The sequence below is a fragment of the Gossypium hirsutum genome, chromosome D03, assembly GCF_007990345.1.
Source record: "Gossypium hirsutum isolate 1008001.06 chromosome D03, Gossypium_hirsutum_v2.1, whole genome shotgun sequence".
NCBI lineage: Eukaryota > Viridiplantae > Streptophyta > Magnoliopsida > Malvales > Malvaceae > Gossypium > Gossypium hirsutum.
Window position 1 is genome coordinate 26,943,393 of NC_053439.1, and position 26,284 is coordinate 26,969,676.

General features: G+C 32.5%; 1 protein-coding gene and 1 non-coding gene across 2 annotated transcripts; both read right to left on the reverse strand.

Moving 5' to 3' along the window:
* Positions 1 to 14,822: 14,822 nt before the first annotated feature.
* On the reverse strand, positions 14,823 to 16,636 carry LOC107950928 (2-oxoglutarate-dependent dioxygenase 19). Its single transcript, XM_016885833.2, has 4 exons — positions 16,348 to 16,636; positions 15,895 to 16,115; positions 15,458 to 15,788; positions 14,823 to 15,332 (listed from the first exon to the last, which is right to left on the reverse strand). The coding sequence occupies exons 1-4, from the start codon at positions 16,573 to 16,575 to the stop codon at positions 15,291 to 15,293; spliced, it is 822 nt and encodes a 273-aa protein (XP_016741322.1). The 5' UTR covers positions 16,576 to 16,636; the 3' UTR covers positions 14,823 to 15,290.
* A 9,541-nt stretch (positions 16,637 to 26,177) lies between these two features.
* LOC121215716 (small nucleolar RNA R71) lies at positions 26,178 to 26,284 on the reverse strand. The gene has a single exon (XR_005911692.1). It is a non-coding gene; the product is annotated as a small nucleolar RNA R71 (small nucleolar RNA).

Here is a 26,284-nt window from a genome sequence, read left to right on the forward strand (position 1 = left end):
CACAAGAGGAGTGATTTTTCTTTTTGAGTGAAAAATGTGAGGTTTGTTTCCGATAGGTATTCCTTTTTGTTCTTAAACATTTTCTTAATATTTTGTAGAAAATAAATCATGTCGAAAGAAATTATTGTTATGAGAAAGGTTTTGACTGCATAAACTGACGACGAAGACTTCCAACGAGAAAACTTGTCCCAAACTCGATGTTTCGTGAATGAAAAAGTTTGTAGCTTGATCATTGATGTTGGGAGTTGTACCAACCTTTCAAGTTCTACCATGGTTGAAAAATTGATCTTACCCTCATTGAAACACCCACAACCATTTAAGCTTGAATGGTTGAACACGTGTGGAGGAGTTAAGGTCACTAAGGAAGTCATGCTATCATTTTCCATCAGAAAGTACAAAGATGAAGTTTTATGTCACATAGTTCCAATGCAAGCAGAACATATTCTATTGGGGAGACCATGGCAGTTCGAGAGACGAGCTAACTATTACGAAATTTCCAATCGGTACTCATTCAGATTCCATGGACAGACCATCACGTTGGCATCTTTAACGCCACAATAAATTCTTGAAGATTGAACTAAGTTAAAAGCTAGTGATAAAAGGAAAGAGAGTAAGGACGTAAAATCACGAGAGTTTGAGAGAAAAAAGAAAGATAATGAAAAAGAAGAAAATTTGAAAGAAAATTTGAGTGAGAGAGAAATTACAAAATCAAGAAAGAACATGGAAAAGAAAAAGAGTGTGTGAAAAAAGAAAAGAAAGATGAAAAAGAAAAAGAAATTGAAAGAAAAAAAGAAAGTGAGAAAAAAAGAGAAAAAGAATTTCTAAAAGTGGAAGGAAAATAAAGTTTGATTGATGGTGTGTTGAATGAAAATAAAATCGGAGGGAAAATTGGAGAGAGGTTTAGTGAGGGAAGAAAATAAAGAGCAAAAAACTATTCAAGTAAATGTGAGGAGTGAATTAGTACTAACCAATCAGAACTCAGTTTTATCTAGTTATGTTTCTTTGCCACATGTTTTCAAAAATCCATTGCCGGATTTTTCATTACATTACTCCACTCTCGAAAGATGAGTCCATTTGTGTGAGAGAGGTAAGTTGGAAACTAAAGTTTCTCCACACGAACAAAAAGGTAAGGAAGGTAAGAAAAATGTGAAATTCGATTTAAGAAGGCATTCTTTGAAATTTGATAATTAGTTTGTTTCTAATTTTGTTTTAAAAGAATTTCCTTATGGCAAAATATTTTTGTGGTCCACTGATTTCAAAAATGAATCGTCACATATAGATTTTATTTATTTTATTGTAATTGTTATGAGACACCTTTGATTCATTGTGGAAAGTTTTCATGGTTGATTGTAACAACCCGATTTTAGATCTAGTTGGAACAGTGGTTTCGGGACCACAAATTCGACGAGGAAAAAAATATTTTTTATTATATTTTTATGGTCTACAATTTCACGGAATGATTTCGTAAAAATTTCGTTAAAAAATTTCGACGTTTGGGCACTGAATTTAGCCAAAAGGACTAAATTGTAAAAACTGCAAAAGTTGAGTTCTAGAAGCTAGAGGTGTTAAATTGCTATGAAATTTTAAATTGGAGGTCCTTAAATGGAATTAGACCATTGGTTAACTTGTTGGACAAAAATGGACAAGAGATAAGGGAAATAGGATTTTTTTTAAGTTGGGGGCATTTTGGTCATTTAGTAATTAAAAGAATTAAAAAGGCCAAAATAGCCAAAAAATTGTCCATCTTCAAGCTAATGCCGAATTTAGCAACAGGATAAGTCATAGTTAGGGTTTTCAAGCTTCCAAGCTCCATGGTAAGTGATTATAAGCTCCGTTTTTAATGTTGTTTACGTTTTTTGGAGTCTCGGTAACTTGTTTTAGCTATTTCTAGCAATAATTTAACCTAGGGTTTATATTTGAAAAAATATTCATAGGTAAAATGTGTTTATTTTGATGTTTTATGGTAGAATATAAAGCTAGAAATTATGTTAAACAACTTTTGCTAAGCGATTTTAAGTGAAAACGAGTAAAACGACATAATCGATAAAAATACCTAATGTTCATAAGTAAGTGTTAGAGTGAGAATTTGATGTTTCCATAGAAGGGAAAAATGTTCAGTATGTCATAAAACATAAGAATAAGAGATGAAGTTTAATTTCCGAGCTTTGGGACAAAAGTGTAAATATGCAAAAGTTTGAGTTAAGGATGTTTTGATGAATGTGCATGTTAAATAAGTTAAATGTGTTATTATAGTTCAAGAAAGAAGTGAAATCGACCTTGATTGGAGAAAAGAAAAGATTAAAGACTAAATTGCTAAATTTCTATATTGTTGCACCAAAGTAAGTTTATATGTGAATTAATGCATTGTTTTAATGTTATTCAATATATTGTTGAGATTTGAGTGAATATATATTAAATATTTGATGTAAATTATAAAAAAAATGTGGTTAAGTTTGAGAAAGGTGGTAAAATGTTAAAAAAACAAGGTTTTCGATTGAACACTCTGAATATAACGGAATACATTGGATAAAAAGGGGTCGCTAAGTGCAGATTCCCCGATGGGTTGCTAAGTGCTGATTCCCCGAATTATTGATTCTAAAAGTGGTTGCTAAGTGCTGATTCCACCGTATATTTGATTGTGAAAGGGGTTTCAATGTGTTGATTCCCCGTATCACTAAATATAAAGGTGGTTGCTAAGTGTTGATTCCACCGTATCTTTGATTGTGAAAGCGGTTGTTATGTGTTGATTCTCCGTATCACTGAATTTAAGGTGGTTGCTAAGTGTTGAATCCACCGAGTAACGGATAATATTCCGAGTGTTCAATAGGGAAATTGGAAAAGTGAATGTACATATGAAATGGACAAGATTATGTGAGGAATATTGGGTTTGATACTTAATCGACCCATGTGTAAGATGGTATAAAATATCAAAACTATAAAAGAGTAAATTTAGAAATAAAACAGTTTTGAACAACAGCAGTTGTGCAACTTTAAAAAATCACCATAAATGTTTGAAATTGAATTATAGGCTAAATAATATATGAAATTGAAGCTGAATGTGTCTATTTTCACATGAAAGAAACAGAGCAAGCAAAAAAGTTATATATTTTTAAATATTTGAATTTTAGTGAGATGCAGTTGAATTCATTTCAAAATCCCTTGTTCCAACTTTGGAAAATCACCAAAAATTGTAAAAAAAAATAATTATAACTTGTATTATACATGCTTGAACTTCTCAATGAGTCTATTTTCAAGAGGAACAAACAAGAACATTGTTTGAATTCTGTACAAAGAGTTAAGTAAATTTTAGTGAAGAGGGCTCAAAGCTGTTGAGTAGTGAAACACGGGAAAGTTTAAAGAATAAAATATACTAATTGGCTAAACCAAAAATTCTAAAAATTTTATGGTAAGAATATATATGAGTCTAGTTTTGAGAAAATTAACAAAATTTAATTTTGATATCTGTAGCTCCAGATAAAAATAATTTAGTGACTATAATTCGACTAGACAACTTTAAATTTAAATATAAGTGGATAGTGAAATTATGTATAATGCTATTTAAGCATGTTATACACATAAAGGATGTGGGATGGAGAGCAGGAGGAGGACAATAAAATGTATGAATGAATTGTGTATAAATGATCATATGCCCGATTATAATCGGTAAATGTTAAATTGAATGGTAAATACGTATTGGTACTGAAGGAGCTATTGCGGTATTGAAAAGCAAATGATCAAATGTTTAAGAAATTTAGTCATGAAATATATATGTGTGAAAATAATGATGTATGGATGATTATATTATTGAGTTGCATTGATTAATTTAGATTAGGTGATGGAAATGTCAAGAACATTTGTCTTTGATATGTGATGATCATGTAATGCCATGAAAATTTGTTTAATTGTGTGGTTTAAAATGTATCTATATTTTGTTATATAACTTATTTTGTAATGTATTTGACAAATGATAAAAATTAATTCTGTTACTATGTGAGGTGAATTATGATTTGTGAAGCATATCTATATTCGGCACTAATGGATAAAATACATTTATGTCATGGGTGAATGGTTAAACACTTGGGTTAGTATAAAGTGTATATTTAGTAAGGTTTGTTGGAAAAGAAATAACAGGTTTTGGTTTATATCGAATAGAGAAAATTTGTACTATCTTTATGGCTAATTTTGTTAGCTGTATGGGAGATGAATGGTTAATGTATGTATGTGACAATTAGCTTACCAGATAGTGAACTATTGATATAGTACAATAGTTAAGAAGGAAATTTTGACGATATGAGAATATGTAATGATACGGATCAATTCAGGTACTCAGGACAAATTCAACAATTAAGTGAAAATTTATAAATTCATACGACGAGGAAGTGAAAGATTGTGAGTATATTTAGCCAAGTAAACCCTAATTAATGACCCAAGAATAACAATTGGAAAGTTTTAATTTGGGTAAAATTTTATAACTCGGATTAATATGTCTATAAGTGTATTTATTCTGGTAATGCCTCGTACCCTATTCCAGCGTTGATACGGGTAAGAGGTGTTACAATGTGACATCACCAGATTAGACCCTAATGTTTAGGCCAGGTTTGGGGTGTTACATTGATCATACCTTTACAAGAAAAGTTCATGAGTGATTCTTATGTGAAAAGTTATCCACCCAACTTTTCTTTGGTTGATATTGGTGATATATTTTTAAAAAAAAAGACATTTGCTTCATGGTGAATCGGTAGATCAAAATCATATTTTTAAACCCGGAGCTTGTTTTTCTAAGTCATTGTTGAGAGAAGTCAAGCATAATGAATTTATTTGGAGTAATTCTATGAAAAACTTTCGTTTGCTCAATCTTTCATCTTTGTTCCAAGAATCAAGTATTTGAACTGTGATGACTTGTAAAGGTAAAACCAAGTTTTTGATCTCGGAGTTTTGTATTTTCAATTTTTAAATGAGGATCCAAGAAAATTTAAAGAAACAACTACCTTCTTTACAATATATGTAAAGATATGAAGCTTTTAACAATCTTTCATCGGTGACCTATAATATTGGTGGATGGGAAAAAATAATATTGGGAGAGTTTTACTAATTCTTTAAAGATTTAGATTGAGTTGATTTCAAATTTAGCAAGATTAGATATAGCTACCATATATCAAAGGGTTATATGCTAAAAAAATTTTAAATTAGAGATTTTCATGAACCAAATTTGGTCGAACTATGACTCGATTCTAAATTTCTTTTGTGCTCGGCTTAATTGACCTAAGTTCATTTTAATGTTTAATATATATATATGATTTTATATTAATGTAATTTATAATTAAATTTAAACAAATAAATTTTAGGTGATTTAATTTAAATTCTAGTATGACCAATTTAAAGTACTTTTTTATAGTATTAATTTTTCAAAGATGAAAATTCTATTTTTAGTACTTTTGCAAGTTTTCCTTCAAATCTCTTAATCTCCAATCTCCGTTTCCACTTTTTCAAAATAAAATCTGAAATTGGTCAATGTATTGATCCAAAATAAAGGGTTAGACTAATTGACTAGTGAATTGGTTGAAACAACGAGTTGAATCGGTCTAAAAACCAGTTAAATCGGTCTAAAAACTGATTGAATTGATTTTCTCTATTTTTAAATATAATTTTTCATTTTTTGTTTCATTTCTTTCTGCTTCTCATTGGCGGAAAAGAACTTAGAAGCACAATCTTACAAATGAATGTGTAATGGCACATGTGATTTATGATGAGCAATTTGATCATACCCAAACTAGTGAGCTACTCTACACATCTAGCACACGTACACTGTGTTTGAATCTCTATTGGTCCCAACACTAGAGCTTTCAATGATAAAGGGTAGCATAGTAGAATTCATCATAAGAAAGAACTCAATCTCTTGCCTATTTAGCTTTGGAGGACAAGATTGCCAAGATATGGCATATTAAAACATTGGACTACTATAACCCTTCATTTCTTGTATTTATTAGCAGTTGGAAAATTTATTAGAAATATCGCACTTGAAGAATATTTCCTAGAGGAATTAACAATAGAAGGACATGGATTAGGTGGAGGAGCACAATGCTAGAAGAAGTAACAAGAGAAGAACATGGATTAGGTGGAGGACTACAAGCATTGAACCTTTCCCATAGACATATTTGAATGAAGGAAACATTAACATAAAGTTTAGATCTTATACAGGCTATCCGAGATTTCAATTCTTGAGTGGTATAAGTTCAACCATTCATAGAGTTTCCAAATAGAATGGAGTTAAAGGGAAACGTATACCTTGAGTAATATCAATAGCTATGTAACACCCCAAACCCGGCCTAGACGTTATGGCCGAATCTGACGATGTCACATGGTAGTGCTTTTCAAAAAATATGCCGTCGCTAAATCCCCTTTTCTATTTAACCATTGTTTTTCATTTTCTTATGTTAATTTCAAATTGTGTCGTTTGTTTCCAAAACATTATTCATTTACAAATCGTTATTTAATTTCCAAACTTTTTTTATTGCGGAATCTTTTAAATAGTTTGCGTATTCGTGGTATTTTTTATAAAACATTAATACCATTTAAAAACCCGAGTTTTACCTAACACTAGCATGTTTAAATCATAAAACCGTATAAAATCCAAATTTAAACCAAAATCCGTAAAGGCCGTAATTACATCAAACTACTCCCAAATAAAAGTAAAATCATAAATAGGTAATAAACAATGTAAAATAAGTCATGTGGCCACCACTGAGTCCTCCGCTGCACCGATCCGCCTATATCTGGGGATTCCCTATACAGATTAAACAGAAGGGGCGAGTTTACGTAAACTCAGTGTGTAATCCCCATACAAATGTACAAACAGTAAAAAGATAATCACAATCTGGGATTAAGCCCTTTTCAGTATTAGTATAAGTCTAGTTTGGGCCTTAGCCCATCTCAGTACAAAAAAATAGTCATGCAGTAGGGCTTTAGCCCACCACAATTTCAGTAGCAATAACAGATATGCAGTCACAAAAATCCTACCCATCCAGCCTCTACACACCATCTCCGTCCAACCCTACACTCCATGTGGGGATATAATCAACCCAGCCATCCCTACACTCCAAGTAGTATCGAATGCGGAACTAGAAAGTAGTTTGAAGCTGAGCTACCACTAAATTAGGCTCATGGACTTTCAGTACACTTCCTCCGAACATTACAATCCCCCAACCCAATCCAATGCAATATACAAATATGACAAGCTATAACATAATATCATGAATGTAAATAAGGCATACAATATCAAATTAGTAGGACATCATCAGGCTTAATCATATAAGTCATATAGTCATTTCAGTCAATTAGGGGTCTAGGTAAGCTTACTGACCCTATAGTAGGTCCAGAGTCGACTCAGGTGACCCGTGTAACCTTAGAAATAAAACAGTGAAAATGAGCCTACAAGCCCATGATGTTTGTAACACCCCGAACCCGAGACCGTCGCCGGAGTCGAACACGAGGTGTTAACAGACTTCTAACCACTTATTAAAATTTTTCCAGACAAGCTGTCAATCTGCGTACTAGTCGCTTTAAAAATCATATCTTGAGCTCTGGAACTCGAAATCCAGTTCTGTGAATTTTCCCTGAAACTAGACTCATATTCCCATCTACATATTTTTTTCTAGAATTTTTGGTCGGGCCAATTAGTACATTTTATTAGTAAAAGTCTCCCATGTTACTGGGGTCGACTACACTGACCTTTGCGCATTACGACCTGGATATCTCCCTGTACAGAACTTCCATGCTGATGCCGTTTGTTTCTATAGAAACTAGACTCAGAGAGGAATCTATACATATATGGTATGACTCCTAATTATCTCTGGTTAATTTATAATGAATTTCCAAAGTCGGAGCAGGGAATCCAGAAACTGTTCTGGCCCTGTCCCACGAGAACCTGATTATCTCTTAACATACTGTCCATATGATCTTTTCGTTACTTCTATATGAAAATAGACTCATCGAACTTCGATTACATAATTTATTCATCAATTAATTCCACTCCTACATTTTTTTTTGTGATTTTCCAATCTCATGTCACTGCTGCTGCCAGCATCTGTTACGAAAGCAACTATGCCCACTTCGTGATTACTCCTTGATCTAACTAATAATTCATCATGCATATCACAAATTATGATCATGACTAACCATGCCAAAGGCTAATCATTGTCAAACTTCCCCCTACTACACTATTGCCATATCATGAATTTTAACACCAAAATAATCAACCATGACGTATGGCATAAAAAGGTCGAATTATCAAGATTTACGACCTAACGTTATGAATCCAAACCCAACCGAACATTTATGCCATTTTCGCATGGCTAAAAGATTACATACCAAAGTTCAAACACAACATAATAGCCTATACATGCCGAAATGTTCTCCTAAGCCAACTAAGAAGAAAGTACCAAAACTTGCTATCCGGTGTGATGACTTCGATGACGGCCCGACCACGCAAAAAGAGACGAGTCCAAGAAACCTAGAATAGGTGACAAGGAAACACCGAGTGAGTTTATAACTCAGTAAGTCATAAGCAATACACTACCATTCATTAATAACATTATCACAAGAGGAAACAAAATGGAATGAGGCTAGTTACTCCATCCATACCGAACCATACCATAGTTCCTCCGACCTATCGGTTCAATCTCATACCAAATCATGCATTCACATTCCATATACTCATCAATAGAATATTCGAGGCATTTTCATAAATCATTTCATTTTCGTTACAATCATACAACTAAACGGCCTTTCACCCATTCCACGATAAATCTTATGTACGTGACTTCAAGTATATTTGTCACATAGGTTCAACTTACCAAGCTCAACTCCAACTATAAACATAGCACCTATTAGCCATGAACTCAAGATACTTACCCGATCCGCTGTCCGTGATCGACTCAATAGCGTCGCACACTTAGTGTCCATAATGATTCAAGAATATATATTAAGTCCGCACACTCAGTGCTATATAATCAACTCGCACACTTAGTGCTACATAATCAAACTCGCACACTTAGTGCTACATAGTCAACTCGCACACTTAGTGCTACATAGTCAAACTCGCACACTTAGTGCTACATAGTCAATTCGCACACTTAGTGCTGCACAATTTAAACCCGCACACGTAGTTCCAATCTCATGGTCATAAATGTTTATACCCGCACATTTAGTGCCGAGATCAACAACTCAATACATCTCACCTCTTTTCTTTTCATTCAACACTTTCATCATCACATACGTACATGCATATATATATTTATTCATTCCATTCAGCATCATTATATAAACGTTATGACCATTTGAATTAATACCAACTATATGCTTAATGACTTACTTTATGTTGGGTAAGACGGTTCCAACTCGGCTACTCGATGATCTTTTCTTTGCCTTTGCTTGATTCTCTCCCTTTGATGTCTTGATCTATAATAAACACATTTAGTGGTTTAATTTTCTTGCTGGATACTTATGTATAATTTAACGGTTTTCACTCCATTTCACGATTATCCTTGTTCAAAATATCAAAACCTTAACCATATTCGATTAATGCTTCAAGGCCGAATGCATTATCGCTATTATGGTAACCTAGTCTTGAGTATTTTTGATTCTAATATACAACATCATGAATCAACTCAACCTTATAAGCCAATATTACTCCTTCAATCGGTTATCAAGAGTTAACAAAAATAGTATCACAAACATATACACCTATATGGCCGAATATACCAAATTAAATTTGACCTTACGTATGTGATTACCTATAGTTAATATACATCAAATTCCATACATTTAACCCTTAATTTCCACCACATAACAAGCATAAATCGGGTTTATGGATATACCATGGCCGATTCAATCTAATCACTTCCAAAATCATCAACCATTTTCAATGCATATAACATATATAAACATGAATAAGTTTCATATAATCTCTTAACACATTAACTTCTTCCATCTATAACCTTTTGTTTCTTTATCCATCAAAACTTAAAGGAAATAATCAAATTCCTTCTTTAATAGCCATAGCCGAATGGTCCATCCATCCATCAAAGTTTAAAAAAAAATTAGCATGGTCTAAGTAAGAACCATGATAATTAACCTAAAACAAGCTAAAATTTCACAATTTTAACACAATATACTAACCTTATTAAACATTCAAATGGCCGAAAGTTCTTTGCCCCTATTCCTTCCTTCAATTCGGCCAAGAAGACAAGAATGAAGCCCCTTTTTTTTTCATCACATTTTCATTCTTTTCTTTTATTTATTAAATCCCATAACCCAATATCAATTTCAACAAATATTTTGCCCATCATCAACCCACCTTGGCCGGCCACTATAAGGAAAATTGGGCAATTTGACATGCAAGTCCACCTTTGTGTTGACATGCACTAATAAGCCCCTTTAAAATTAGCCTAGCATTTTTCACCATGTCTCATGTTGATCCCTATTTAATAATTCCTCATGCAATTGGCAAAATTAAGGCATGAAACTTCCACATATGCATGCACACACATAATAAACATAGAATATAACAATTAATTATCTTCATAACTCGGTTTTGTGGTTCCGAAACCACTTCCCGACTAGGGTAAATTTTGGGCTGTCACAATGTTCGCCTGTGTAGGCCCACACGCTCGTGTGGCCCACATGGTCCAAATTTTCCTTGGCCTTGTGATCCATTTTAATGTAACTCGTGCTAGATAATTATTCACATGTGCTTCCACTATTTACTTATATGATCCTTCAAAGCTGTCTACTTGAGTCACTGTTACTAAATTATTTATATCTTGAGCTACAGAATTTCGAATTAAGATATGCTTAATTTCTTTGAAACTAGAGTGTCGAGTACCTTTCTACCATAAAATTTCCATAATTTTTGGTTCAGTCAATAGGTACAGTAAAATCTTTAAACTTACCCCTATTCTGCTGTCTGACAGCTTTGACTCTTCTTTGCTAAAAATTAGTTATCTATTAGTAAAAAATTTGGATGATGTTTTCATTTGTTTCTATTGAAAATATACTCATGAATAATTTACACATGTAAATTTTAACCCCTAATTATTTTTCTCCAATTTTTGATAATTTTCCAAAGCTAAAACAAGGGAATCTGAATTTATTCTGCCGTTGTCTCACAAAGTTTGCTATATCTCACGATTTACCACTGAATTACTAACACTGTTTCTTCTATAAGAAACTAGACTCAACATGGTTTAATTCCATATTTTTTCATCCTTTAATTCGATTTCCACAATTTATGGCGATTTTTCAAAGTCAGCCTACTGCTGCTGTCCAAACAGCAAGCAATTTTGGCTTTTCGCGGAATCCCTTATTTTTGCATTTCGGGTACTCACCTGGTTTTGTTTGATGCTAAAACAGTCTCTGAGTACTCCAAACCTATAATTGAACAAATAACACCATAATCAATCTTACCTCGCGATTAATCAAAATCATGAAACCAAAAAACTTACCCATAAAATGATGAACACTTACTGCAAAACTTTAAATCGGTACGTTTACGAAAATCACGATGAGAGTCTTAATCCTCGCGAAATGCTACTGTCAACACCCCAGAATTAGACTATTGAACACAAAATAATATCTTAAAATGATACCCAACAACTTACTGAATTTGCACAAGTGCTGCTTAACGCTGTGAAATCAAGAGGAAAGAATTGATTAGAGGAAACAAGGGAACTTCGGCAGTAGTAGAGGAAAGAAACGAAAAATATAACTGAGTAAGAAGCAAAGAAAAAATAAAAATTTGATAGAGATGGGGGAAGAAAATGTTACATATATGGAGACAAAAACGACTCTATTTTTTTTCGAAAAAGAAAAAAAATGATCAGATTTTGGATATAATCCCCTATAATCCCTTAATTCACTCCTAAAATCGCTCCCCCACTTCCCACTAGACATCCACCACTCAGAAGCCCAGTTCAGCACAACTCTTGCTGAATTTAAGAGTAAAAAAGATACAACCCTTACCGTCCCAAAGATTCGAACCCATGACCTCCACCGTAATAACACACCATTTAACCAGTAGACCCATTCTGATGTAATTTACCCAACAATCAAATAAAAGCCTACTAAACAAGAGTAGGGCCCAATTCATTCAAAATAACAAAATTTTCCCAAGTAAAGGGTTGAACTTAGGACCTCCCAAACACTCCCAGAACACATAACCACTAAAGCTGACAGATATTTGTGTCATATTTTCAAAATAAGAAAATTAGAAATTTTGGGGCATTACAAGCTACAAGAAAAATGATTGGACTAATTCCATGAGTAGGACATCTTGAAAATACATGCCTATCTAGCCACATGATCAAAAAATTTTCCAAATCATACTTGTGATAAGGAAACTTAATGGATTACCTATTGATACATATACGGATGGGTGAAATTAATTAAATTTCATTCACCTAAGTTGTCAATTTTCAAGTTTGGAAAATCAGTCAATTTACGATGACTTTTTGGATGAGATCCAGGCATTTTTGGGTTGATATGTCTTCATAGGTCTATCTCTTAGCTTCTAAGTACACTTTGAATCACTCAATTTGGAGTTCGGGAGCCCAACTTGTGAGTATTTTAGTAAAGACTAGAGAAGAAAATTTTCTAGAGGGGATTATTACGGGAAATTACAAGTTCTGAGCTTTGGTTCAAGTTTAAATCATATTTGGTTTGATTTTCAGGCTTAATTTTTATTATATATGAGTCTAACAGTATATTTATTAGGCTTTATTATTTATTTATTCTGAATTTTAGGACATCCTTATGTATCTAAAGTTGTTTAGGAGTTTTATGTTTCTTAGTCAACAAGAAAGTTTTGTTCTACTAAAACTACTTCTTTTTTAGATTAATTAGAGTTTCATTATACTTGAGAGTTTTATTTGGATGTAATTAGCTAGCCTATATAAAGGCCTCTATTTTTTATTAAAGAAAAAAATTAATTTGATTGATTGATTCATTAATAAAAATTTCAACTATTGAAGTTAATTTCATTCATACAAGATTGTTTTCTTGTAATTTTTGGAATCGATTTTTCTTTTCAATTTTCTTCAAGGAATCGTGGGATTACATTTTTTTTCATCCTTCAATTTTTCTAGAATTATTTCATGGAAGGTTGATTAGAGCCATTAATTGAATTTCTTGGAGTTTATATCTCAAAGGGTTTAGTTGGACAACTATCTTCTATCTATATCCATCAATTTATTTGATCCGTCTTCCACTTTTAACTTTTTCTTTATTTATTTATTTCTTTATTCTTTCTTCTTAAATTTATTCTTTTAGTTGTTTTTATTTTATTTGTTTTCCTAAATTTGTTTAGCTTCTTGTTTTCAGGTCAAATCAGAATCCCCTATTGTCAAACAACTTGAATACGATCTCCTCCGTTTCCCCCTATCAGCTATCTTCACCTTTTTCAGGATTAAACTTATGGTAAAACATTTCATTCCAATTAGAGAACCAAGAAACATTTGATCTTTCACTTTTAAATAAATCAAATAAGTCTTAAATTTGCTTCCCTTGTTCCTATAACTCTAGAGAACAAACGTATATTTTCCAAAGCATAAAGGTTCAAGGAGAACACATACATCCTCAAGAGTTAAGGTGAACTCTCCCTAAGTAGTAACCACAGTGTGAGAAGTGGTACTCCATCTACCAATAGTGGTTTGCCACATTTCTATTTCTTTTTTCTTTATGAATGAGAAGTTTGGCAGTTCCTCACACATCATAGACTCTAGGCACAAGAAAAGCCCTTTCATAGGTATGTTTTTCCAAAATCTTGTTCACGTCACATTCCCAACCTCGAACAAGTTAAGAATTTGAACCAAATTTGGTCGATGAAAGTGAGAATTCTTCACGCTTAAATCTGAACTTTATAATAGAGTTAGTCAATATTTTAAATCTATTACTCGAATGATCTTTGGAGCCAATATATACCAAAGAATAACCAACAAGAAGAGTTGGATAAGTAGAAATTTTATTTTTATGCATGCACTCCTAAAAGTGATCTTCTCCCCTTTACTTAATTATCAGATTAGATTAGTTTTGAGGGATTAAAGACAGCACGCGACGTTTTCCATACAAATGTGGATTTTATTTCAAAATGAAGCTATTCAATAACTCAGAAGATAATATAAGAATATTCACCAAAAAAATAATATCAGAAACACAAACAGAGCATGAAGGATGTTTATAACTAATCTTAATTAATTAATTTCTTCATTAATTAATTTTGTAATTAGGTAGCAAAGAAGTAGGAAAATAATAAATAAATAAACACACAGCTTCTAGATTCTTTTGTCATTATGTAAAAGTCTTTTCTGATCAATAATCCTTTAATTAAGAATTTTTGTTTGTTAGAGAATTAAATATTGAGTTTAAAATAAAAAAAAATATTTCCAAGAAAACTCTGTCAATTATGGCAGTTTATAGTTATTAGACCGTTGAGGTCGCAAAGGGTCAGTTAGCACTGGTGTAACCAAAGTTATCAGCTACTACATCTACCAGCTACAAAACAATTAGGAACTAAGGAAAAATTATATGAATCATATTTATTTATTTTTATGTCATAGACATTGGAAAGGCTCATATACATTGTGTGCAACAAATTATAAAAATAATATTTAAAATGTTTTTCAGGCTAGGCATCTACTTTTTGTAACACTAATTTTTTGAACTGCCAATCATCCATGTTACTCGAACTCAAGAGAATTACTGTCAAATTATACATGTTTAATATCCATATGTTTAGTTATATACGTAGGAATCAAATCGTCTAAAAGGATAAAAATTTCACCCAAAAATATATGTAGAATTTGACAACATAATTATTTCTTTTATAAACTCCTTGATATTCTACCCAACAAATTATTAAAATTAACTAGGAAAAGCATATACAAAGTAATTCCTTCCCACAAATACCTAGACAACAACAATAATCATGGCACTTTATTTATTTTTATTTCATTAACACGGAAAGTGTATAGTAATATACGACACAGAGAGGATGAACTGCCAATAGTATATGAGCTCATGAAATTAGAGAGAGAATGGAATTCGAAGCAATGAAAGGGATGACTGCACATCAATTTCATCAGAACCATTCAACTCCAAGGATTCCTTGTAAGTCATCCCTCGGTAGGCTGGTGGGTGAGACTCATCGATGAACCTTGATGCTGGGGCTACAAATATGTCTAATGAAGGTCCATGAAGTGTAGCCATAGAAATTCTATTCACTTCGTTGTTATCTAGGATCACTTGATGTATATGACTTTGTACTTCCCATTGGACAGTATCTAATAACCAAACCAAAGAAAATTTGTTAACATATCATAGACAATAATTAACATAAACTTTTATATCCTGCAGGCAAAAAATGATATTGCATCCTTGCCTTAGCATTATATATACATATAGATACCTCAAGATGATCACCAAGATTGATGAAAATGGCATTTCGAGGTGTGTTAACTGTGACCCAATTTCCTTTATGAGTGAGCATTTGAAGGCCACCATTGACATCTTGTATAAGCGAAACAAAAAAGCCAGGGTCAGTATGTTCTGGCACACCGATGGAACCTTTGGATTGGAAAGACGGTGGATATAGATTCATGGCAGACACGTCAAAGCCTGCTTCTAGCTTGAATTCCTTCTCGATGTAGGTTTCTTCGTATCCCAAGATTTTCGAGATTGCTTTAGCTAAACCAAGTTCAACCTCATGCATCCGTTTGAAGTACTCCCCAATGGCACCTCTGTCAAAATATAAATATATGTAAGCTTGAAATAACATATGAGAATAATATGAATAAAAAATACGAAAAACTACATAAATACACAAATTATCGAGTCTAGATATACCTAAAGCTAGCCGGTTTGCTAGGGCAATGGTATTCAGGATGTCCTACTATCTTTAGATACTCTCTATTTTCTCCGACATGGGATCTTAAACCCCACCTTATCCTATCCATAGGATTCTTCTTTAAGTACTCGCTCCTTTCCTCCTGATTTGTCAGTTCAAAGAAATCGGAAATACCCTTCAGTGCTCCTTCTACCACACTTTGTTCGACACCATTTATCAACTTCAAAAAAGAAAAAGAAAAATAAAAAATCTAAATTATACTTGAAAACAATAAAAAAATTATAAGACCTTTTAGATTTCATTAACAAAATAAAAACAAAAACCAATATAATTAAGAAACCATGCTACGTCCTCAAGAGCTTAAAATTTCCATTCACCCCATCAAATTCATGTGTGTATACATATATATATATGCATGTGCGCGTATGTGTATGTGTATTGGAGGTTCATACATAAAAGAAACCAAATTCTTGGCATGCTTTCCCAAGGTGTTCCAGGGATTTAGCCCGTTCATCATGATTCTCGGAAAACAACAAAGAGTAATCAATTGTGGGGATTTCATCACAAAGATCAATGGCTGAAATATCAGAATTGATAGAATTCAAGAAAAAATCATGAAGATGAGAAATAGCTTTGTTTTTCAAATCAAAGCATTCTTGACCAAGCATACGGTTAGCCATACGTCAAGGAAGAGAAATTAAGCTATCAAATTAAAAGCACAAATATATATATTGAAGAGCTTTCTAAAGATGGGGAAGGTTGGATTTGCATGCATGCTGAGACGTTTTGCTCCTTTTATAGATGAATTCTTGGATCCACTGTTGTTTATTTTAATGTTAAAGTCATAAAAAGAATATTAGTCTTCTCTCTTAATCATTTTGAAAATTAATAATTTAATTTAACCATGAACTATTTTTCTTTTTCTTCTATAAATTATATCCCACTTTCCTCTTGGTCAATACTATAGAACTTTCGCCCAGCTTTTATAGAACAATAAAATTTAGTGCAACCACCTATATAATTAATAAAAATTATGTGGATAAAGACAATGGCATGGTTAGTGAAAACGTTTGGTTAGTGAAAACGTGAAGGTATCTTCTACTTTTCTTTCCTAGCATAAGAAAGATATTTAATTAAACAGCACACATTTACAAGAAAACAAAATTTATATATACTAAATAATATAATATAAGAGGGAAAAATTTATATTAACATCATTTAAAAAATAATTAATTTTTAGATTCCAGTTCATTAATATTTAAAGATAAAATTAATATTATACGATCATTTATATTTAATTTATTTAATATATTTATATAGTTTCAGTTAAAACATTTAAAAACAATATGTATTATATAAAGAAAAAACATTCAATGTAGTTGGGAAAAAATCCACGTTTTATTTCTTGATAAATTTTTATAACTTTTTTGTCCCAAGTTTGCTTAATTTTTTTTATAAAATCTAAAAAAATAAATTACAACTGAAAAATAAGAAACTGGAGGTACAAAGGTTACTAACGGATTTAAATTTTTCTCTCTCCCAAATTCAATAGATTTCTTTCCAATATTTCTTTTTCAATATTTTTAATTAAAACTTTGACATGGTGGGGCAAGAAATTTATAATATCAATCAAAAAACCTAAAATAAAAATAAAGGCTATTAATGGCTTCTTTTCCAATATATTAACATCTTTATATATATACATATATTTTTTGGATTACTTATTTCTAAATGTTTTAACTAAAATTAAATTAAATTAGAGAAATATATTAAATAAATTGGATTTGAGAATATATTAAATATTAATGAGTGTATTGTCACACCCCAAGTCTGGTGGATTCGAAAATAAAGCGTGTAGTTGTGAAGTTAAGTAATTGGCGTAGTGTAACCCGCCATGCTACAATGGCAAATTGGAATGTAGCCTATAGTACTCGTCGAATAGGTGAATAAAGGTTTTATGTTAGTCTGTTATTTAAGAAAAGAATGTACCAAGTGAATAGTAAACATGGTAAGAGTTACCATCAAATGTATTGTACGCCTAGTTTGTCTGAGTCCTGTGCTAATTGAGTTTAGTAATGTGATCTAGTTAGGAGTCAACTAAATTGACTAGTCAAAGGGCTTACGGTTAGGACTATTATTTATAATTCTTCTTGTTATTATAGGCCAAATAAAGGACAGGAATTGATTATGGTTGACACTTGTCAAGTTCCTTTAAAGGGAATTGAAGTTATATATATGTATGAGAAGGTTTTGTCTGGAATTTTCTTCTTCCTTCAATATTACCCTCTGATTATTTTTCATAAATCGAATTGTATCTCTTCCTCATTAAGTTGGAAGCTAAGGTTCTTAGTTTAATTAGTGGTTGTTCCACCTCCCAGTAAGTATTATAGCTATGCATATTAAGCTTTTGAAAGAGTAATGTTGTTAAGAGTTATATGATAGTAACTTATGAATACGAGGCCTGGCATGGGTGTTATCTACAGTTGAGATGTTAGAAGTTTATATCTAAATAGATTTTAATGGTGAATTTATCTTCTTTAAGCAGTTGTTACTACTGAGTCAAGATGGATGTCAAAGTCTAGAGCTTTGAGCTACAGTTTAGGTGAGTACCAAGTAAGTCTTTACCCTGACTCTTGTATGTGAACTATTCAAATAGAGGTATATATATACATAATGATGATATCTCGAATAACTGGTAAGTGTATGGAGTATAGTAAAGATGTTATATGTGCAAGAATGAAATTTATGAAGTATTGTATGAATAGAAAATTGAATGATAAGTATGTAGGTAAAACCTGATATAGGAAATTACGAATCAATCAGGTATGTGAGCAAATCTGGGTAAGAGAATGATGAGTAAAATGTCCATTTATGATGCCTTTAGTATGGCAGTCATATTGCTAACCAAATTGACAGATCATGATATGAAAATAAGTGTAAGACCATGTGGCTGAGATCCATGGCAGAGTATGATATGAGAACACTCATGGTGATGCCTCAAATATGATGAAGGCTGGACTAGCAGATCCTGACATGAGAATGTGTGAGTCCATGTGGCTAAGACCTATGGCTTGATATGATGATATGAATGTTCATTGTCGATAATATGGAAACTCGAATAGTAGATCAAGACATGAAAATATGTATAAGGCCATGAGGGAGAAACCCATGGAACCTACTGTGAATGTTCGTTGAGATAGTAAACACAAGATTATGTATATTGCCTATGTGGCGTGATCTATTAATAATTTGTGGCAAGTTCTGGTTCATTTCATTGGTGGATTCAATGATGTCTATGTTGTAGAATATGGATATCTGCCTTCATGGTAAGTTCTAATCGTCTTTTAACAGGGAACTCTATGATATGGAAATGATACGTATGAAGTTAAATTGGTTTGATTGGTGTAGTAATGTATTTGAATGAGTTTAAGGAAAGTATTTGGAAGAACACATGTATCTGTGTTGTTAATAAGGGTATTTTCCATAGTAATCTACCAGTTTAGAAAATGGGTGTTTTAATAGTTATGAAAGATATAAGTATTCATCGATTTAGTTTGTCTGCAGTAAATAGAATTGAAATCTGTGTCATCGGGCATCCACCATATCTAAATAGTATCATGTCTCCTTCTGGAATCTTATAGAATCTAATTTTTTTGTCATCTTGGGTTTTCTTGTGTATTATAACAAATATGTAGAGAATTCTTCTAAACGATATGAAAAATTCATTACCAGTATAAGTAGATCTTGGGTTTGAATTAGGTTGCGATTTCTTTAGTATACTGATAGTATTAAACTCAAACTGCGAATTCTTCAGACGTGACTCTATGTAGTAAATATCTTCCCGTGAACAGTATCTATGAACAATTAGTCTGTAAAATTTTAAGTGTTTGTTTGAAGAGGAAAATCATAAGAAGTGAACTCTGTAAGGGTACCCCTTTAAGAAGTATCTTCGGGGTTATATGAAGAAAATGATAGTAGAATATTGTCTAGTAAATTTGAAATCAGCCAAGTAGTGAATTAGAAGTTGATATGTTAAGTATGACTGTTGGCGTATAGGTGCATGTCCAAATATTCTAAAAGTGTCCGCCTAAAACAGGAATGATAGGTTAAGTATGGAAACTGGCCTACAAGTATGCAAACAATACTATAACTGTATCTGCCAAGGTATTTTATATTAAAGCTCACTAAGTTTGTAACACTCCAAACCTGACCTAGAAGTTTCGACCCAAATTCGGCGAGCTACATTAGCCACTAAAGTGAATCTCTGTTGACACCCCACCTAACCTCAAACACACCACTTAAGTCTTAACAAAAGTTGTGCTAACTTAAAACACAGCTGCGGTAACATAAAGCAAACATACGATCTTCACAAACATACGTAAAGCTTGTCTGCATTATTGGTTGCTTGTTCACAAATTGGAGTGTTTGGATGGATGAGTCCTGGGGAACTTGATTTCGGAGTGTAGCGGTGATAGATAGGATGTTTTAAAAGAAATTTGCATAACTATTTTGTAAAAATCGCATTGGCATGATCATGTGCATAAAGAAAATTGATTAATTTGTATGAAAAGTATGTGATCATTGTTACTTGATTTGTATACTGAATTCTGACTTATTACTTAAGTTAAGACTCACACTAAGTTTTATAGCTTACTCCCCTTTAGTTTGCTTATTTTTCAGATAACCCCGAGGTTAGGATTCGTTGACAACATTTGGAGGAGTTTCTCGAAATTCTTTTTAAATTAAAGTAATTAAAGTTTACCTTAATATTTTTGTTATTTTAGGATTGTAATAAGTTTGAGTATGGAATGTGGCATGGGAATTTACTTTGGGGATTTTTCATTCTGATTTGCATGAATTACTTGCATGACATTAAGTTTTAAAAATAACATAAAATTGTATTTGATTAAGATTATGCATGAAACTTGGATTTTATTAAAACTTGACAAAACCACTCTTTTTCGTTTCGACAATGAAAATATGCCAATATTACATTTTTTTCGTTGCAAATATGAGAAATGAGTTCTTAATAAAATTAGAATTAGTTTCAAAATTTATAATGTTTACAAATGAGATTTCTAAAAACATTTTTATGAATTTAACATGTTGTTCTTAATAGTATCAAATATTCAAGTTCTTTAGTTTTGATTACAAAAATGAATGATTTTGAAATATGATTAAAATTATGAAAGTTTTGAATAGCGGTCCAACTTTTACAAATACATAAAATAAAAAAATAATTTATTTATAAAATTCTCGATTTCACTAGTTTTGAACGATTTACACAAATGGTTTAAAAAGTGTGTTCGAAAAATATGAAAGACTTTCTTGGCCATTTTGATGGCCAATGTAGGTTTTCGAATTTGGCCATAACGTCTAGGTTGGGTTTGAGGTGTCACATTTAGTGTTATCAAAGTCGGATTCAAACTCAGACCGTGAATTTTTGTTTTGATTCTACATGCATATCTGATAGGGGTATTTTGGGCACAATACCACAAGAAAATTTTCACAAGATTTTCAAAAAGTTAAATCCAAGAACTCCAATGTCATTTTTAAGTTAGTATTGTTACTGCTAAACTGTAGATAAATGTTAAGTTAGTATTTTTGAACTATAGATTAACATAAAACTTTAGACTCAAGAAAGCAATAAGAAAACCCGAGTTATGTGAACTTGTGGTATGTGATTTCGTAGAACGCAATGTTGAGTAGCTCAAGATTATTCATTAACTTATTCAAGAACTTGTGCCTGACCCTGAGACATATGGCATTGTTAATGCATGTATCATTATAGTTAGAAATCACGAGACTAGAGATAATGCAATATCCTAAGCAATGTTGGGAGTTCTAGAAAGGGTTTTCGAAACCTTGGTTTAGTGAACCAAAATAGTGGCTCAAAGAGAGAAAAGAAGGAAAAACACTAAGGTGTTGAATAAGAGAGGAAGTATTGTTATACTGGCCCAAGTTCGTGACATTTGATGCGGGCCAAAGAGTACAAAGCACAACATAATGTAGTCAAAGCTAATACTAGAGGATTAATTTGATTAACGACAAGGTTTTTTGTTTGTAAGTATTGTAATAAACGTCATTCAAGTAAGTGTTGGAAAAGTCAGGAACATGCTTGAGAAGTGGGTCTGCGGAGCATTGTGTTATGGATTGTCCACGACATCATCCTGTTTTAATGCAAACTTTGACTCAGAAATAGAATCAGAGACTGGTTTATTCTTCTAGGCATCGACAGTATCGAGACGCATCTGGCATCAATGATGGTATTGTTACGATCCATTAAAATTGTTCCTTGCACTAATTTAGAATTTGTTTTCACTAAACATTTGTTGTTAATAGTGTGTCTGTGAAATTGAGAATTTGGAAATGAGGAAATTATTAGTGATATATCTATGGACAGTCCCTTAAGATAATCCGTGATAGTAAATAGGAAGGTCATTGGAGATTTCAGGTGGAGTATTGGAACTACATTTGAATCAGAGTTGCACAGCGGAAGCATGTTAGTCGGTTTGGAAAGAAGAGTTATGAATTTTGTGGATAAGTGTATTGGCTTGACAACAGGAATTTTGAGGATAAAATTATTTTTAAGGAGGGGAGAGTTGTCACATACCAAAATCCGGGTTAGTAAAAATTGGGTTATTGAGCTGAGAGTGTCAACCTCGAAAAGTTTTTTTAGATGACCTTGGCACATTTGTTAATAAATAAGCATCAAGTCTAGTGATCAAGTAGTGGTGGAGATGTCCCTTATGATCTGTGTTTGAATCCCTTCCCTAACATTGTTTTTCTTTATGGTGAAATTTCGCTTCAAACCATAGTAAAGCTCACACCATATTTTTAAAATAAATGTTGTAGAAATTATAACAAGTGAGTTAGCCTAATGGTTAATAGCTTAATTGGTTTTCTGAAGGTCCTATATTCAATCCCCCATTCTCTCATAATTTTTGTTTGATTTTTTTATAAAAATCTTTGATCAGCCTCCTTTTACCGTACACTAGTGTTGCCATATAGGAAAAGATTCTTTCCTCCATTAGCTAGTCAACCTTCGTCCCTTAGCCTTCTTTTTACTCTACATGTTCCCCTTCCTTTTCTTCCCCACCTTTCACTCCCTTCCTTTTCCCCCTCGTTTACTTGCTATGGACGTTCTCTACCCTAAGGAGAGTCTATTCCCTCATTTGTTTCATCCTTATCCTTTCCTCTCTTTTCTCTTCTCTTCCACTTTTGCACCACCTTGAACCACCATTATTTTGATTTTGGCCTCTTTTCCTCCATCGTTAGCCAGGACCATTAAACCTAAACACCACCACTTTATCACCCATCCTCCTCTTCTCACTCTCTTCTTCCACCGTCGCAAGACCGTCGGGCCACCATCGCGCCATCGTACCACCACCATCATTAGTCATTGTTTTTCTTCATTATCTATTTTCTCTTCAAATCACTAGTCATAATCAAATTTCCATTCTTCTTCTTCTTTTATCTTAAACTGTTACTAAAATCTTACTCATCCTTCTATTTTGATGTTGATTTTTCCATGGTCTATACTCCTTCAACTCAAGACTGTGGTGACCTATTAGATATCTATTTTCTTCGATATTAACATATTGTATATTATTCGTGTGTTGAATGATGGATTCCTAACAATTTGGAACACCTTTGAATTTTGGGCAGTAAATCACATCTCCGATTCTAGTCATATAAGCGTACGTGTGGTACTGGAAATTGGAAACACGAAAATTTAGACATTTTTACATACCCTTTTTAACTTAAAATCATACAGTTTCGATAAAATTCTTGTCGAAAAAATAATTAATTTTTACAAAATAATTTAAGTGCACTTAAAATATGAACATGTTGAATTTCAGTTACTTTTATAATTAATTTTGATCAATTTTGGTTATTTTTGACAGATTTGTACAAAGGGCAAAAAATGGCTCGGCAGACACTACTAGAAGAGCAAAATCAAGAAGTAATTTGAAGTATCGAGGAGAAATACTTCAGTCTAAGACGGTCCAAAATTATATGTATTAATTCATAATATAATTAATTTTAATTTATATCCAATTTAATTTGGGTTAATAAATTATTATTAATTAATTATAAAAAAGTGGTCCAGTTGAACTGAACCGACCAAGAAATAGATAGCCCAAAAACTGTCCCAAGAGCTGACCCAAATTAGCTTATTTGTTGATTATTTAAGCTTGCAAAGAGGCCCTTGAAGACTTGTTCAAGTTGCATTCAAACCCCTCCACAATTGGTGGCTTTATAGATTTGCCCTAAGCCTAAATTAGCAAAGTTGAAACTATTAACCTTGCCACATGTGTGGCCGACCAAGGGAGGGATCTTTGGATGATAATTTTAGCTATTTTTAGCAGCCCTCCTCATCTATAAAAACCCCCTTAGGTTGGTCATTTGAAAAACACACATCAAGCATTCACATCTTTCCTCTCTTCTCTCCACATTCTCTCTTATTTTCCATTCCAAAATTCCCTTGCTCTCTTGTTGATTTCTCCTCTTGGGAAAGGGGTATTCATCAGATATTTGGAGTAGCAATTAAGTGTTCATAGCAGCCTTGGTCGATGAGGACAACTGAGAAGGAAGAACGGAGCAACTAGTCAAGCCACGGAAAAACACCGGATTTGATTTTTGTTCCCTCTCTCTTTAATTTTTGTTGTTGTTATGCTAAACATATCTATGAATATTTATGTTGTTGGAATGGTTAATTTAATCAATTTATCTTGAATTTAATTTGTGTTAGGTTGATTGCATTTCGTTTGTTAAAATTATTGACATTGTGTTTATGTTGTTATAAGCCTCGGTAAGATGCTTGATTAAGTAAAATCATGACTAAGTTATTCTTGCATTAAAATTGTTAGGTAACTAATGAATTAATTATTTAAGTGGATTGAAATTGTAACTAATGGACACAGTACTTAATCAGTGCATGTTTAATCATCTATGGTAGCTGAGGGTTAGATTAGCAACAATATCTTACGATACATTTGTCTTGCATAACTTGCAAGATTATTGTGATTAAACTGTTTCAAGGTAAGGATACTTTGTTACCTCATATTATTTTATGTTCTATTTAAATTGAGTTAATTTTTTGAATTGACATACGGATATGTAGAAGAGATTATTTCCATTTAATAAGTAAGTATGTGCAATAACATATTTGCCTATTAAGATTTGCTTAATCGGTTGAATTGACATAGAGATCTAGTCAAGAGATAAATGGATTTTGGTAGGTGAGTATGCTCATAAGTTAGCAAATTACTGAGTTGCCGTGAACTTATTCGTAACAATATAAACATGAGTTCAATAATTCTAAGTTAAGAAATGTAATTAATCTAAAACAATTATGTCATCTTGATTAAAATCGTATTTTGAAATTGTGCATTTGAGATTTGTTTATTTAGTTTACTTAGTTTAAAATCTTAGTTTTTAATCACCCCTTAAAACAAAATATTTTTTCCACGAAAGTATTTTAAATAACATTCATAAATAATTCTTTTCACAGTCCCCGTGGGTACGATAACTCGACATTTACTTGTCACTTTATTACTTGTTGCGATTGTGTACATTTGCACATTTATGTTGTTCTAAGTTTTTGGCGCCGTTGCCGGGGACTATGTTTTAAAAAAATTCATTATTTGTGAAGTTGTTAGATTTGCATTTTGGTTTATTTTTCTGTTCAAATTTTAACTTAGTTAATTTTTCTGTGATTATTTCAGGTGTTTATGAGTATTGACCAAATCATCGATTTACTCCTTGTAGACCCTGAGATTGAATGAACTTTTCGACAGCAAAGAAGACAAGCAAGTCAAAAAAGGATTGAAGGGATGAACTTCGAAAATCTGAATTAAGGAAGCAAAGCAAACCTTACTCAAAATTCTATCCTTATTGCTGATGGTAGGGATAGAGCTTTGAGACAGTATGCCGTGCAAGTATTTCATGATCTTAATCCGGGTATTTGGAGACCCGAAATTGAGGCACAACAGTTCAAGTTCAAGCCAGTCATCTTTCAGATGCTTCAGACAGTGGGCCAATTCAGTGGAATGCCTACCGAAGATCCTCACCTACACTTAAGACCGTTTATGGAGGTGAGTGATTCTTTCAAGTTAGCCGGAGCACCGAAGATGCATTACGATTGAAGTTGTTTCCATATTCACTAAGGGACAGAGCTCGAGCTTGGTTGAACTTATTACCACCAAACTTAATTTCAACATGACAAGAGTTAGCAGAAAAATTCCTTATAAAGTATGTCCCGCCTAGCAAGAATGCTAAGTTGAGGAACGAGATCACTGCTTTCTAACAAATGGATGATGAGTCATTGTATGAGGCATGGGAAATGTACAAAGAATTATTACGAAAGTTCCCTCATCACGAAAT

What these genes read in the sequence shown, in the direction of transcription:
- LOC107950928 (XM_016885833.2), bottom strand. Translation starts at nt 16,575, where the DNA reads ATGGCTAACCGTATGCTTGGTCAAGAATGCTTTGATTTGAAAAACAAA. An exon ending in AAGAATTTGGTTTCTTTTAT is followed by an intron (nt 16,116 to 16,347) that starts GTATGAACCTCC and finishes TCTTTTTTGAAG; the next exon opens with TTGATAAATGGTGTCGAACA. An exon ending in ATCTTGGTGATCATCTTGAG is followed by an intron (nt 15,333 to 15,457) that starts GTATCTATATGT and finishes TTTGGTTATTAG; the next exon opens with ATACTGTCCAATGGGAAGTA.